The following is a 16,915-nucleotide window of genomic DNA, read 5'->3' on the forward strand; positions in this document are numbered from 1 at the left end:
GGGAGAAAAAAAATCAATGGAGGCTAGCTATAAGGAAAGAAGGTCTCCGTTTACTTGGTTTCCAGAAACTTCAGTGACAGTAGCATGTTTCTGGGATTACTGACAAAATGGCTGAGTGATGGATGGACCTTAGGGTTCTGTGGTTTTATGATTTGAGATGCTCCAGGGGGTTGTGCAATGTAGTGAGCCTTGTATCTTTTACTATTTCAATACTGGTGGTTAATTTTATTATATCCTAAAGGTCATGTCCTGTCCTTAGAATTTGGGTGGAGGAATATGATTTCTTAATCCCATCAGCTCCAGCCTTCACTGGGAGCTTGTGGTTGAAGGCATTTTGTTTATGAACAAAACACTTTCAGAATGGTTCAGTCATTCTGAATGGATACCAAAGCTCCATTCAAAAAGATCAGCCTCTTCTGCATAAGGGTATTTTCCAATGGCAGGAAGACTGGCTTTAAGAACATGTTACTCCATTTCTCCTTTGGGGAAACATTCTGTCCTGCCTCTCTTTAATATAAAGATATTTTAATCTGGGGAGTGGGGGGATTCCCACATTGCAAAATAACACATACACCCCGCAAAGCCCCAAACTCCTGGGAAGATCCAGTCCAGTGTCCCTCCCTGCCCTGCACCAACTGATCTTCACCATTTTCTTCTTCCCACAGGGTTGTCCAGCCTGATTCATTAGGAAATGGAAAAGGAAGAAAAATTCTAAAGCTAACCACTCAGCTGCAGCATCTTAAAATATCCCTTTTTCTAAGTTCTTGGGCATGGCCGGGGTACTGAAGTGGGCTTCATAAAAAAAAAAAGCTGGCCTCATTTTCTCAAGGCTTTGCAAAGAGAATAATTATTGCCTGCCAAAACTCTGTAGAACAGCTCCGATTCCAAAAGCATTTTTTTCTTCTCTGCAAACTTTTCTCTTGGTATGGCAGCTAAGCCAATAGTTTTAAGAAGTTTCAGTTTATCTTTTGTGTATTAAAACCATCAAGCATCAATTCTCAGAGGAGATTGGCTTCAATGGAAGGAGCTATTTCCATTGAAATGGAATCAGCCATGCCCAGGGAAGAGTTTGCAGAGAAAATGTTTATTCAATGGAGAGCAAGAGGTGAGGCCATTAAATGAGACAGTCTTACTTAATGGCCATCACTACTTGTGAACTTAATGGGCAGCCACAATTAGAGTCATATGTTTAGGACTACCCTACCTCACCTGCAATATATATTAATGTGCTTGTTATTTGTTACCCTTCACCCTGTAAGCTTGGTGCCTGCAGCTCCGAATAGGCGTGGAGGCAGGTTTCAGCAGCCCAAAGGCAGCAGATGAGGTGGCATAGGCAACCTGGCTCCACCAGCAGGAAGAGAGCTCCACTCTCCAACACACACACGCACACACACATTTGTACTTAGTGAAAAGTGAAAAGACATACACAGGAATCAAGAGGCTTTCTCTCTCTTCTCCCCATCTCACGCTATACTGCTACCGGTACATGCTGATTGGAACAGGCCTTTTTCCCCCCTCCCTTCTGCAAAGGAGACGCAACATGTGCTATACATTTAACCATTATATCAAGCCATTATTCTCTCTGGAAGAATCCGCTTAAACAAAAAGTGAGCGCTGGGATGGATTATTCTCGTCCATCCCTCTTGCCTGACACCCCAAATCTTTGTTGCAACACCTCTTACTCCCTTCCCTGGCATTCCTGAGGAAGTGTCAATAATTTCTTGGCCCCAGTTCACCAGTGGTGAGGCAAGATGCCGTAAATTGCTCAACCCATCCCTCCTACCCTGGCTTCTCAATCTATGGGTGACTGGATTGCCATCCTTATTTCCAAGCCATTTCCATTTCCTTCCTTCCCCCTTCTGTTCCTGATGCCCGTCAAGAATTCAGAGGGGGGAAGCAGAGCCCAGGTGGGGAAGGGGGGGGGCACAAAAGGCAAAGGTACCCTCTTCCTTCACTCATTCTTTTGTTCCTCTTTCATTCAACCAAACACTTTTCGCCCAGGTGGAGAAATGGCAGACACTTAAAGCTTCATGTGCTTGCAAAGGGGACAGTTTGAAATGAAGTGATTAGGTCCGTTTCAAAGCATCCCCTTTATAAGCAGACAAAGCTTTGTCTCCCTTTGCGCAAAAAGTGTGCAACAGCACCAGGCGTGGCAGAGGCAATCCCAGCCCATCACCCACTTCGTCCCACCATCTCTCAGTTTGCGTGTAGTGCCAAACAGGCACCTGCACAGGGCATCAGATTGCCTGTATCCCCCATGCCTCTTCTCTCGCCTGCTGCTGATGTTGCTGCGCAAGCATCAATTGAGTCAGGCAGCCACGCCTCTCATGAGTCAGGCAGCTGCGCAGTATGTCTGGATTGCCTGTCTTCTTCCCCGCCTCTGCCTCCATGTTCAGAATTAACGGTATTTGTGCTGCGCTAAGGGGCTTGGCAGGCTGCAGCTGGTCACTATCAGCCCCCTGCATACTTGCAGCCTCATGCTGGCATTACCCATCCCCCGGGCTTATTTTGGGGGTATGGCTTATATTAGACCCACCTAAAAAATCAGGCTAAGGCTTATTTTCAGGGTAGATTTTATTTTTGGGGAAACATGGTCGTTGGATATTTTTTAGTTGTATTTGCATGGTAGCTATATTTACATGAATGATACATACAGTTTCCCAGCAAGGAGATGCAAATTGCTTTTGCAAGAAGTCCAACTTGGTAGCAGTTCAGCTTTCAGAATTGTATCCAAGATTTTCAGGGAACTCTGTATGGCTCTATGTATGTGTTGTAAAGTAAAGTAATTAATCTTTTAATAGGCATAATGTATATTGCATATGTTTTGTTTGTAAATTACATTCTTTTATTGTTTTAAAATTGGTATATAGGGAGTCTTTAACTTACAACCATAATCCAGCCCAGAATTGTAGTTGTAAGTCATTGCGGTTATTAAGTGTGATAATCTCTTTCAACAATTTGAGTTCTCCCTATTGTGGTCATGCCTCAGGGAGTCAGGGAGGCCCACCTGCACATGGAAATGTGCCATGTGCTGAGAAGTGTCAGCCAGACAGACCCATCAGTGCGCAGACCCCTCCACTCCCAGGTTCACTTATCTTTCTGTTGCTTATCTCCATCCTACATGGATTCCATATTCCTGTGGTGGATTGGAAGGCTTCTTCTCCAAACAATTTGGGAGGGCTTACAAACAGTCATGAGATCAATGGTATTTATTAGTGTTTTCTCCCTCAGAGAAGAAAATACTACTAAACCCAGCGTTCTGAGAGGTTCTAAATGCTGAGATACTGAGCCTTTAGCTTTTCTTCTTCAGAATCAACCTCTTTTGCTAGCATCCTTTTCTTCTCAGAGCCTGCTCAGAACCATTCAAGTGCCAGCTTCGCTAACATTTTCCATCAGATTTGAGGTCCTTTTCTTCACATGCAGGAGGATTTCTTCCTGCATGGAGAGGAGGGAAAATCCCTTGTTGCAAAATTTGAGATCCGTTGTTGAGGAATACACTCGAATTGTCTGACTCCTTCATTTGCAACTTTCCCTGTCAGTTTCTCCAGAAGCTGGCAGAGAAGATTGCAAATATGATTGCATAATCACAGGGTGCCTGGCAACAAGTTGTAGAGGTGAACAGGTTGCCAAGTTCCTGAAATCCAGACATGTGACTGTGAGAGGGTGGCACAACAGCAATAGCAATATGACTTAGATTTACCGTGTTTCTCATATAATAAGGCTGGGTCTTTTTTTTTTTTTTTTTTGAGCCCCGAAAAAATGGCTAGGCCGTCTTTTCGGGGGTGACTTAATTCCCCCCCTTGCATCTTTGGGCGGGCGGCGATGGCTTGGATGCTGACCTCGGCGTTGGTGGGGCATTTCATATCGGGGTCAACGCAGGCAGCACCATATCCGGGTGTGCAACAAAAGTACTTCCTAACGGCAAGCCCCCCCCCACTATTCCCCCCCATTTCGCATGTTTTAATGTAGGCCTTAATTTGGGGGGAGGGGCTTAATTTCATTTCATGCCTATAAAACATGCTGGGACTTCCTATTGGGGGAGGCCGTATTGTTGGAGAAACAGGGTATATACCACTTCATAGTTCTTTACACCCCTCTCTAAGTGGTTTACACAGTTAGCATATCGCCCCCAACAATTTTGGGTCCTCATTTTACCCTCCTCAGAAGGATGGAAGGGACTTCCAGGTTGCAGGGCTTCGGCGGCAGGCAGGAATCCGCGATCGTGCACGGTTTCTGCCTGGGCTCGCCGCTGGAGCGCCCCGAGCCAGCCGGCTTTAGGGCTAAGCCACCCCATAGAGGTGGTGAAGAGGGGGAGATCGCCAGCAGGGTCAAGGGGAGCCGCATCTCTCCTCCTCAGCTGGCCAAACTCCCTTTCCCGAAGGCGGTAGGAGCGGTGGTCAGAAATGACCACCTCAAAGAAGCATTCAACCGGAAAAGAAAGTGCAGGAGGAAGATAAGAAGTGAAAGTTTTGGCTGACCGGGATAAAAAGCAACAACTAAGGTACCCTGGAATTTAAATTGTATAAAAGATAACATCATTCCCAAAGAAGAGTTGGAAGCAGCAAAAGAAAGTGAAAAGGGAAAGGTTTTTTCTTCTTCACTCTCCTTCCTCACATTGACAACGAAGAGAGCTGAATAAGAAATCGGAAAAATCCGCTTTGGCACTAATAGGTAATTAAGCTGAAAATATAATTAAATGCCAAAGGGACAATAAAGATTTCTGGACACTAAAAAATCCTTTTTTTTCTATAAGGAGGAAGGGAGAGGAAAAGAATAAGGGCAGGATTTGGAAGGCGGAGACTGCCTGGACTTCAAAAGAATCTAAAGTAAAATCTCAATAAGACTTATAAAGATACATTTTAACTGGAACTTTGGAACTAAATAGTAACTCCAGGAAGAGAAAATGAAGACAGAAGACAGTGTAAAAAGAAATAGCTTGTGTGTATTTGGATTGCTTGGTGACTTTGGGATTTTTGGATATTATATTTGAATGACTAAAAGTAATTGGGTGGCTGTTTAAAAAAAATTCTACAATGGCATCACTTATGGATGAACTGAAAATGGAATTTAAAAAATATAAAGAAGAGACACAAGAAGGGAAGGGCTTCTTTGGCTCCGTTTTTCAATTCTTAGAAATGGCGATCTGCATCTATGAGAAACAACAAGAAAAGACCGCAACTAGAAGATTGGGACAAAGAAGAAGCCATATTTAATGAACAAGTAACTATTTGGGGAAGAAAGGGGAAAGGGGGAAAAGAGAATGGAGAATTTAAGACTTAAAAAAGCAGCCAAAAAAGGGAAAAATAATTTGAAAAGTGGATATAAAGTTGGAAAGCAACAGAAAAGGGGAATACAGAAGAGGGAAATGGGGGTGGAGAGACAGGGGGGTAAAAAAGGGAGAGAGAAGAAGAAAGGGAAGAAGGAAAGGAAGAGAAGTTATAAAGGTTTGGAGCAAGATGTAAAGAAACAGGACTTATTCAAAGATAATGGGTGAAAATTTAACTGAAAAAGGGATTCTGTGAAGGTACATAAGATGGTATTGTTATATTTGTAATAGAAATGTTAGAAAATTGGAAACAACATATGATTAAAAAGTGGGATAAAATAGTCAGTGTAATTTAGTGAAACTTTTGTGAACAAAATAAATGAAATAAAATAAATGAGAAAATTGAATTAGGAAGGAACGGGAACATTTTAATTACTCAATGTTTTATAAAATATAAGTGAAGTGGGGGGGAATTAACTATGGAAAGTTCATAAGTGTTCCCATAGAAGTATGATACTTATCTGAAAAGTAATGTGTAAAACGTTAAGATTTAAATGAATATTAATATTAATGATAGAATTGAATTGGTATGGATTGTTGTTTTAATTATATTATACATTTATAATTTTTTCTTTTTTTAAAAATACAGTGTGTAGTTTTAGAATGTACCAAGCAGAATCCGAACAGAAGTTATGTATTATATTAAGTGTTATAATTTTAGGGGAAAGATATAAAGGCGTCATATTCCAATCAGTGATTACAGGAGAAATTTTGTTCAATGAGAGAAGATAGTAGACAGTTGAAACAGGACAGATAAAGAATATAAGTACAATGATTTGAATTGATATGAAATAAATAAAATAAAATTAAGAAAGTGAAAAGAGGGGAGAAGCTATATAGAAAATGTAGAATAGTAATAAGATATGGAATGGAATATAAAAATGAGCATGAACTTGAATTTGTGTCTGTACGAAGAGATGTAACCCGGGATCATGCTGCTTTCAAAAAAGATGTTTTATGTTTTTATGTTTTATGTTTTGTTTGTTTATGTTTGTTTTAAAAAATCAAAAAAAAATTCAAAAAAAAAAAAGGATGGAAGGCTGAGTCAACCTTGAGCCTGGTAAGATTTGAACTGCCAAATTGCAGGCAGCTGACAGTCAACATAAGAAGCCTGCAGTACTGCCCTCTAACCATTCCGCCACTGAGGCTCATTTTACAATGCTTGAAAATGCTTTGTGAAAAGAACAAATCTCTGGAATAAATTACTAAGATTCCTAGCTTTTCATGGCTTTGCCTGTTTAGTGCAGTAGTGTGGCTTGTTTTTAACTTAAATTAAATTTAAGTTAAAAACAAAACTTAAATTTTAACTTAAAATTTAACCGTTTTTCTCTAAATGATTGCACTAGTGCCTTTTGTAGTATGCAGATTAGATAGAATGAAAACATGCCTGACAGTAGCAGCAGAATAAACATAGTTTAGATTACAGGAAAGACATAGGCTCATAAAATGCTTTCCTAACTACTATTCTGCTAACACAGATTTATTTAAGTATGAGACCATGAGGATTCACTTGCTTGATTGGAACACAACTGATCACAGGGCTGTTTATAGTTGTGAAAGACAAAGCTGCCATTCCATAACTATCATACAGACTATTTTTCAGCACCACCCAAATAATACAATATTATTATTAGATTATCCCACCTTTGTCATATTAACTCAGGGCTGGGACATTCCTAATGCTCCTGCTTCCTATTTTCCCTACATCAACATTGGTTGGGCTGAGAAAAAGTCAGTCATAAAGTCACCCATGCCTATGGCAGTCCCAGTTCTTGGTTTCTAGGCCAACATTTTAACACCATACTAAATTGGCTCTTCAGTAAACATCAGAGTCCTATTGCCTGTCAGTATCTTCCCCTTTTCTCAAGATGTTTCTTAGACATGTTGTCAGGACAATTCTTCATGTCCAGCCAATCCATTAAAAAGAAAAAAATGTAATGATCAGACAGATCGGCCCTCCTGATCTCTGTTTTCATTGGCAGAGGGTTGCAGGAGGCCCTCCCAGCTGAAAATGGAACTTGCAAAGGCTATGCGTGGCCCCTCCGACCTCCGGTTTCACTAGCAGAGGGTTGCAGGAGGCCATCACAGCCAAAAACGGAGCTCAGGAGTCCGTTTTTGCTGGCAGAGCGCTCGGGCCACCATAAGTGCCCCCAGCATGAGTGATGTTATGTTGGCTACACCCACCTGGTCACACACACCCCAGCCCCCCCAAGGTCACACATACCCTGATATGCAGCCCTCAATGAAATTGAGTTTGATACCCCTGATCTAGACCCTTTTTGGTCAGATTTCAGGCCCAGTCACGGGATAGAAATAGCATTGGTTGCATTTGTCTATGATCTCTGGGGAAAGCAGAATGAATCCATCCATCCTTGCTCTCCTTGGCCTCTTGGCAGCTTTCAGTACACTGGTTCAGTTCCTTTCTCTGGCCAATTCTAATTGGTATTGATAAGGGGCAAGAAGTCCAGCTCACAGCCACTCCTCTCAGGTGCCACAGGACTCAGGACTCTCTCTGTTCCTTTTAAATATCTACATGAAACTGCTGAGTGAGTTTTGATGCTGATGCTCAGGTTTACATCTCCACTATTGGTGACCCAAGTGATGCTATGGCTGCTCTTTCAAAGTGCTTGGAGGCTAAAGGGGCCTGGATGGGGTAAAACAGGCTTCAACTGAACCCTAGATGGAGTAGCTGTGGATATGTGGCACCTTGTGTTTTGGAGGCTTATAATTTTTAGTTCTGGGTGGGCTGGCAATACCCCAGACAAACTGGGTACACAATTTGGGGGTCCTCCTAGACTTGTGACTCCTGTTCAAAGAGCAGATGTCAGTTGTGGTTGGGAGAGTTTTCACACAACTTTATGTAGTACTCCAGTTGAGCCATTTTTTGAATTCAATTTTTTTTACATTAATATAAATATAATGGGTTTGACTGAATAAGAATGTATACATAAAAGTTTAAAACTTCTTAGCTCTATGGTTTCCCTTTTAAAGCTCTCATAAGGAGGTTGTGATTGTGAAGTGACTGTGAGAAGGAAAATAAGGGGTCTTCTATATGAGCCCTTATGCTTCTACTATTCTAACAAAAAATCAGAAAGGCAGCTATTTGCTAAGTTTTAATATGTAATTAAATTAAGAATGTAACATATAATTTGCTCTATGTTCTGCAGTAATAGATATATACTGACTTGATGTTTTAAGTTTGTTAAAATGAGTAATCACTGGTAAAGTTTTAAATTTATTTTTAAAAACGTTTTTAGCACATGTATCTTTTCTTTTTCTATAGAATAATAGTGAAAGATAGACACTGAAAGTATGAAAGTGAAATTGTGACACATTTCAAGTTATTTAACTTCTGTGGAGTGTTTTTATTATTATGTTCCTATCTTTTACAGCACAATATCTAAATATTTTTTTTCCTGGTTTGTTTGAGGCAGGCAGTACTGTTTCATGATATCCATGGTGGATTTTAAGTTTGGGATTTGTTTTAAAAGTTTAAAAGTTTTTAACTGATTATTTATTGTATCATTCTAAATAGTTTATTGCTCTGAGCAATAAAACATGCACAGATACACACACACACACACACACACCTTCATTGTACAAATGTAACTAACTCTATTTTTTCCTTTCTCTTTTTGATAAAAACTGAATCTGGCTTGTGTTACCAAATTACTGGAATTCCTTGCTTCCTGTGACTTTTGGCTGCTTACTTATGGACATATAAAATGATGGAAATACGTTGTTTACAAAGTAGCTGTAAGTATTCTTATCTTTTCTAAAGGTAGATTTTCTTTTAAAAGAATATTGCATTTTTTTCTTGTGCTTAAATAGCATATTTGTCTTTAAGAAAATGTAAGAGAAAATGGATACATTTTCAGTAACATTAATAAATATATAGAAGACAACAGATTATTGAAACAATTTATTGGTTTATATTTTACTAGTGAGAAATGATGGTGGTTACCATTCATAGAACTCTTCAGAAAAAGATTGCAGCCTGTTCCTGGTCCAGATGATAGATAACTTGTATACTATCTGAACTTAGGGTTTTAATTAGAAACAATATTCCAAGCCAATGCTGTATTGCCATGATGGCGATACACGATACACACCATTTGTGCAGGCACGCGAGCCCCAGCCAAACTTACCTGCACTGCGCACGCGCGCTCTTCCCAGCTGATTTTTGGCCCATTTGAGGCTTTTTTCTGCTTCCCAGAGGCTTGAGGGAACCCTCTGCAGCCTTTGGAGGCCGAAAAACACAGGCCCATTTCGTCACTTCTGGTATTTCCAGAAATACTGGAAGTGACAAAATGGGCCCATTTTTCAGCCTGCAAAGGCTGCAGAGGCTTCTCTCGAACCTCTGGAAAGCTGAAAAAGGCCTCAAACGGACCAAAAATCAGCTGGGAGGTGTGTGCATGCACAGTGCAGGTAAGGGGCAGGGGGATTGCATTCACAAGGGGCATGGGGTGTGCATATTGCCTTCTGGGTGCTTGCACGTCCGTGCGAGTGCGAGCACAATTTTCAGCACAGGAGCCCCAAAAGGTTAGCCACCATTGCTATATCACATTTGGGATCAGATAATATTCACTTATCAAGAACAGAATACACCATAATACTGAATATCTAAATATTAAAAAATAACAAGAGAGACTGAAAGTATTGCAAGATATTATTAGGTATTATAGTTAGAATAAAAGGTACATAGCCATTGTCATAGAGAATATAGTTCTTAAAAAATAATATAAATCATAAGTCAGTTATACTAAAACATAAGTAACCTAACTTCACATGTTTTTATCCTAGCAACAGAAGAATCTTGAAGGATATGTGGGGTTTGCAAATCTCCCCAATCAAGTTTATAGAAAATCTGTCAAGAGAGGATTTGAATTCACACTTATGGTAGTAGGTAAGTTACAGTTTTGTAATTCATTTTTTTAGTTTAAAAATTTAAAATTTGTTTACAAATCTGCATTATTATAAGTAGATGCCGCCTCTACTAATGGAGTATCTTTGCTTGACGGTCATTACTGTGATGTAGAACAATAAATAATAAAATTAATATGGCATGACATGCAAACAGTCTGTATTTCAATTAATAGAAGTTTCTCCTCTTTGTCATGCCCCTGTCAGAGTCTGAATCCAGAGGAAGACAAACAGTTGATAGGGAGCGGGAGTGTGGCTCCATTGGCTGTGGAAGAAACTGGGGAAGGGCAAAGTCCGTCTGGGCAGAACAGGGGAAAGTGAGAACAAGGGACAGGGAGTTCAGAGGAAGACCCAGGCCCACCCCCTCTTCATCCTACTGCACACAGGAAGGAACGGAGAAGAGAGCAATGTGGGTTGCGTGGTTTATGGGGGAGGGAAGGGCCTGATTTCCTTCATTAGGCACACCTGGAAAGAATTAAAAAGAGATGCAAGCTGAGAGCGATGGCTGCTAAACAAACTTGAGTTTATTTTGTGTTGACTTTGATTATCTGTGTTTCTGGCATCCTCCCAACTGAGTTGAATTATTGCCATTCCTTCATGTCTGGAATTCCTTCTCTTGCCCTGCCGGACTAATTACCTCATCTTTTCTTGATTGGACTTATAGTTACAGTTTTTGTTGGACTGGATTCTCTGCAGCCAAAGGTTGTTCCTGGGAGAGTTTTACTCTAGCCCAAAAGGTAACCAGGAACATTGGGGGCAAAGTTGGAGCTAATAAAGGGACTACTGGTTATCTGAGTGTGTTGCCTTTGTGCCATGCCCCGGGTCATCACACTCTTGTTTTACTTAGCAAATAAAAGGCATTCAATTTGGCAACGATTAACTAGGTATGCTTTCTGACATTTAAAATGTATCATGAAAGATGATCAATATAACAGCGCTCTTCAGAAATGTTGTGCAAGAATTGTTTGTTGTTAGTTTGTCAGCTTTGGAAGCTATATTTATTTAGACGCTTCCATGCTGCCACATTTTAGTGCCTGGGAATTTGGAAAGGGGGATTTCATACACTGGTGAAAGTTTAGACATAACAATATTCTTTTTCTGAGTCAAGAAGGGCAAGTTATCCTGCACTTGATAAGGAGTGGTTGGAGGGATGTCTCTTGTTGAGATGACCAGTGATTGGACTATGTGATGGACTGAGATTTTGATTTTCAATTATGAAGGAAAAATCTGGAACTCTCAGATTTGGGTTTTTCTAGATGTTCCAATATGACTACTCTAATATAATGGGACTTTGAGACTATGCCTGTCTCGGAGACTTCCGGCTGATGGTATGATGAGACCAGAAGCAGTGAATGGAGGTCTCCGTTTCTGCGCTGGCTTCTCGCGGTTCGTGGGCTCCGCACGGAGCCGATAGCTGCCTTGTAAGGGTGGCGAAGCAAAGGAGAGGTGCTTGGTGAGATTCCGGGGGAGAACGCAACTCCCTTGTGAAAACCCCGAGCTTGCTCTCTACGCTGCGATGGAAAGAAGAGCGACCAGAGATGGCCGCTACAGAGTTGGGATAACCGAGGAACATCTAAACACAGTGCTGGAATGGAGTTTTGGAATGGATGAGAAGAATTCATTTTATTTTTACTTACCCCAAAAAGACTATAACAGAGAAGACTAAAGAATTGAGTTAGCAGTGACTTGGAAGATAGAAGAAGAAATTGGAAATGTAAAGAGTTTAAACTGTTAAAATTTTAAAAGGAATAAATTTGGAAGAATACTGATTTGGAATTGGTGATCGGACAGGATTTGGCATTGGAAGGCATTAATTTGAATGCTGGAAATAATTGCTTTAAAAGAGAAATAATACTTGATTTTTTTAAAAAAATGGTGAAGCTAATTTTAAAAAAAACAGAAAAAGAGTGGCTGTGAAACTGGACTAAAAGTGCCATTTGTTGATGAAAGGAAAATCCTGCAGATTCCTTCAAACTAACGACCTAATCAAAAGAAGAAAGTAAAAGGGAATAAAAGAAAGACACTACAATAAGACCCCTGGAAGCTGAAATATATTATAATTAAAGAGCAAGGAATACAAGAGGATATTACTCCTGGAATTATTGGTGACTTGGATTGCTAAACACTAAATAAAGACTTGAGAATCTTGGTATTAAAAAAGAGACACTGGTTCAAATAAAATAAAATTCACTGGATACTGGACAATTGGAATAATAAGCAATACAAAGATGAGTGACATGTAAAGAAATAAAGATGGATCTTTGAGCCATGAATGAGATGTGGGTGTTGGATTTATGCACAAAAATACAGAACACAGAGAAAAATTCAGAAATGGCGACAATAACAGAAGAAGAAGAAAAAGAACAAAGATGGGGGAGGAGTTAGAAAAAAGAGAAACCAGTGAATGGAACAAAAGGAACAACAAATAATGCAAAAGAAGAAGAAAGAAATTGAACTTGAGATATTAATGATATTAATGATAGATGCAATAAATAATGGGGGGGAAATATAAGAGATTGTTGATAAATGAAATGGCTAGGAAATTACAGAAAGGAGATCAGAAGAGGGTGGGGACAAATCTTGAGAAATGGGAGAAAAAATATCAAAAAATGATTAAGAATAGAGGAAGGATTAAGGGAAAAAGCCAAAAGGTGATAGAAAATGGTAAGCAACCAAAGAAACGAATTAATATGAGAGACTGAGAAATAATGGTTAGAAATCGGGGACAAGGGGACACCACATGAAAAGGTATTTTACTGGTAAAATATTATAGATCTTGAACTAAGAAAGACAAATAAATTTTTATGGAAGATAAAAGTGATTAATATTTAAGATAGGAAAGGGAATATTATATGGAGCCTGATAGAGAATAGACATAACCATATAGTAGGATAATATTTTTAATGAATTATATCTTTTGTTATTCATATATGTACTGTAACAAGGTTATAATGTTATAAGGTTGATATTATTGGCTAAAAGAAAATATATTTGTGTAAAATGAGATGTTAGAGGGAAGGGAATATACAGAAAATAAAATACATGCAACAGTGGCAAATGTAATATTGGGGGGGATATAATAGGGAAAATATAAATTAAAATGAAATCTTGAATGGTACAAATAGATTAAATTGTAAACATGCTGAGCATAAGAAATATATGATCAAGGAAGTTAGAGATTGATTAGAATGATTTTAATGCATTAAATATTTTGTTATCCACTTGTATAAGGTAATGAGGATATATTGTTATATTGTTGGCTAAAGAAAACAAGATGGAAAATATATTTGTAAAATTGAGAAGTTAGAAGGAAACACAAAGAAAATAAAATATATGTAATATTGGAAAGGAGATTGATTTGATAGTGGATAAAATAAATAAGAAACTTTGAATGATTAATGAAATGATATGAATAGATTAAACTGTAAAAATGTTGAATTTAAGTATATGATCAAGAAAGAGAGATTTATTGATAAAAATAATTTATGAGAATATAAAAAAAGAATTTGGTAATAGATAATGATGTGATGTTAGAAAGTTGTATTTGTGACTATGGATATGACTGATTTAAAATGTAAAACACCTGGACCACACTGTTCTCGCAAAGATGTATTTAAATAATTAAAAAATAAACTTTTTTTAAAAAGAGAATATGCCTGTCTCGGAGTTTATTGATTTGGAGTGTGTTGGAACACTGACATAGTTCTTAGGTATTTACCATGTTTCCCCCCAATAAAAGACCTGGTCTTATTTTCTTTTGGGCCCCAAAATAAGCACCAGGTCTTATTTTCAGGGGATGTCTTACCCACTTACCTTAGGATCACCTCAGCCAGACCTGCACAGCTGCCCAACTTCTCCAGAGTGGTGTTGATAGGATCCAGTAGTTCATTCTGGTCTGCTAGCTCTTTAGACTGAATAGTTTAAACTGAGGACAATGCCTCCTGCACTCCAAAGGTCCCTAGTTTTCTATTCAGTCTGGAACTCTGCAGACATGTTTTTTGACACTGTGTTTTTCTTCAGGACTGTTACTTCAGTGAGACTAGAATTAGCATCAATATTTTTCACCATTCAGTGGCCAGAGCCTTTGGCTCCAGTCACTGAGCTTGAAGCCATGCCTCACGTCGTTTTGTTTTCAAGCCAATTTGCCGATTGGAGAGTGACAGGACGTGAGAGTGGTGGTGACTGACTGACTGACTGCCACAGTTGGTGACAGAGAAAAGTGCTACAATTTGCAGCTCAATGGAGCTGTCTGCCTTCAAATGTTTCGCCTAGAGCTCCTGGCAGACCTGGAGCCGTCTGCTGAAGATCAGCTGAGAGGCGCTCCGCTAGCCACCATTGAAGCATAGTTTTGGTGGGAGTGCCATTTTGAGTCACAATGGCTTGGAGGAGGCTCTTTGGGCTGCCTGCCTCTTAAGGAGACTAGTCCCAGAGCAGCTTTTCGCACATGAGGCTCCACTCTTTGGTTCTGGACCACAGCTGATGCATCAGGACAGCGGTTTGCTAGAAACGCAACTGCAAAGGAGGTTTTTTTGCTATCTAAAAGTTTGGCAGTTATTTTTGTTTGGCGTGACTGGCTTCATAGACTGTCAAAACAGAGTCTTGAAGATGACAGTCAACGTGCTAGCAGGGTGACTGAGTCCAGGCCTTCTCTCTTTTTTTTAATAAAAGTTTTTTTTTATTTTTTATATATCTCTTCAAGCGAGCAACGTGGTTCCAAGTTACAACATTCATACATCGTCATAATTACATTTCCAACTTTCTTATCTAATTTCATATCAAATCATTATCTATTCCAGTGATCTTTGTAGCAACGTTTCGGCAGAATCTCATCTGCCATCATCAGGCTTCTGTATTGTGTTCATCTGTGAGTCAGACTTTCACAGCCGTTTCAGTTTTAAGTTTGGGGCTAGCCTACTGCTGTGCCAGAATGGTTTTTTCTTCATCCTGATTGGTTGGGAGTCTTGTGTTTATTGGTCTTGGAATTTGCTGTGTTCTGCTTGATTGGTGTTTCTAATATCTTCTGTCCTGTGGCTTTTTTTGTCTTGATTGGCTGGCAACATTGTGTTCCTGTATTGGAGGCTTTTAGTGCAACTTGGCTCCAAGTAAATGGACAGCTATCATTTATTAGGAAGCTAAGTTTCATCTGGGTGCCTGGTTGGGGTGTGTTTGAGCTGGAGGTATCAGGGGGGATCTGTTTGTGCCCAGGTGTTTGCCTGGCTTGTGGTGTGGAGATTTTTTTGTTTGTGAGTGCAGGCTTCCAGATAATTGACAGTCTGGTGGAATCATGTCTTCTATTCATGCTTTCGGGTCTTTTTTCAATCTCTATGGCTTCTCTGATAATTCTGTAGCTGGGGTTTTCTATAGTGGCTAGGGTTTTAGTGCCATTGAAGTCGATGCTATGACCTGTGGCTTTCATGTGTTGGACTAGTGAGGAAGTGTGTTCCAGCTTTTTGACTGCATTTTTGTGTTCATCCAGGCGGGTACTTATTCTTCTATTGGTCTGTCCAATGTATGTGGCAGGGCATGATGCACAGGGGACTTCATATATGCCTTGGTTTTCAGGTCAATTTTATCTTTGGGGTTTCTTAGGATGGCTGCTATTTTTCTGTCTGTTTTGAAGGAAGTCTTGATATGATGCCTGTGTAGTATCTTACTGATTTTGTCTGTAGTACCTCTTATGTAGGGCAGGTCTGTTCATCTTCTAGGTCTCCATTATGTCTCAGTGTGTTTTTGTGGATCAAGCTAGTGATTTTGCTTTTGTGGAAGCCGTTAGCTGTCAGTACTTTAGTCAGGGTGCATAGTTCAGTCTTTATTTGTGTCTTGTCTTCCAGGTGTTTGGTTCTGGCAATTAGTGTTTTGGCCACGGAGTTTATCTGTGCTGGGTGGTGGTGGGATTGGGCATTGAGATAGCGGTTGGTGTGTGTTTTCTTCTGGTATATGGTGTGTCCTAGTGTGCCATCTGTTTTTTTTTTTTTTTGTAGATTAGTACATCTAGGAATGGTAGTTGTTTGTTTCCGTTTCCATGGTGAACTTGATTTTGGGGGGTGTGCTGTTTAGGTGTGTTAGGAAATTGTTTAGGTTTTCTTTTCCATTGGGCCAAATCACAAATGTGTCATCAATGTATCTTAACCATAGTTTGGGTTTGTGGGTGGCATTAGCTAGGGCTCTGGATTCAAATTCTTCCATGAAGTTCATGAATATATATGAATATATGAATATATATTTGTTTTCTTAAGTTTTTGCGGGTACTTACATGTATGGTATTCAGCTTTGTTCAGGTATTTTCCCATGTCAGGTATTTCCCGTGCTTTTAAAGTTGTAGCAATGTTTCGGCAGAATCTCATCTGCCATCATCAGGCTTCTGTATTGTGTTCGTCTGGTCTATATATATATATGTATGTATGTGTATATATAAATATGTATATATGTATATGTATACGTATATGTATATATGTATATATATGGAATTTAGTGACAATAAAACCATCTTAATTTCTTTTACTCTATCATCATTTTTCTCATATATAATTATATAATAATCTTAAGGTAATTCCCAATAAGTTTTGAACTTCAAATCTCCCCAATCTATATTTCTAAAAAAAGTAAAAAAATACATTTCCATGTGGTATCCCACCTTTAGATAATCTTTAACCCTTATCTCTAAAT

At 39.3% G+C, this 16,915-nt stretch overlaps 1 protein-coding gene across 2 annotated transcripts in view; it reads left to right on the forward strand.

Moving 5' to 3' along the window:
- The window catches only part of SEPTIN7 (septin 7), a 113,180-nt gene that overhangs the window by 19,728 nt on the left and 76,537 nt on the right, over window positions 1–16,915 (forward strand). For both annotated transcript variants that reach the window (XM_087945178.1, XM_087945179.1), the window contains exon 2: window positions 10,134–10,232. In XM_087945178.1, the coding sequence (XP_087801304.1) occupies window positions 10,223–10,232 (10 nt within the window). In that variant the 5' untranslated portion in view covers window positions 10,134–10,222. The remainder of the gene's footprint in view (window positions 1–10,133; window positions 10,233–16,915) is intronic.

The sequence above is a fragment of the Notechis scutatus genome, chromosome Z, assembly GCF_049901735.1.
Source record: "Notechis scutatus isolate UNSWTSFEM ecotype Mainland chromosome Z, rNotScu1.2, whole genome shotgun sequence".
In the NCBI taxonomy this organism is placed as follows: Eukaryota; Metazoa; Chordata; class Lepidosauria; order Squamata; family Elapidae; genus Notechis; species Notechis scutatus.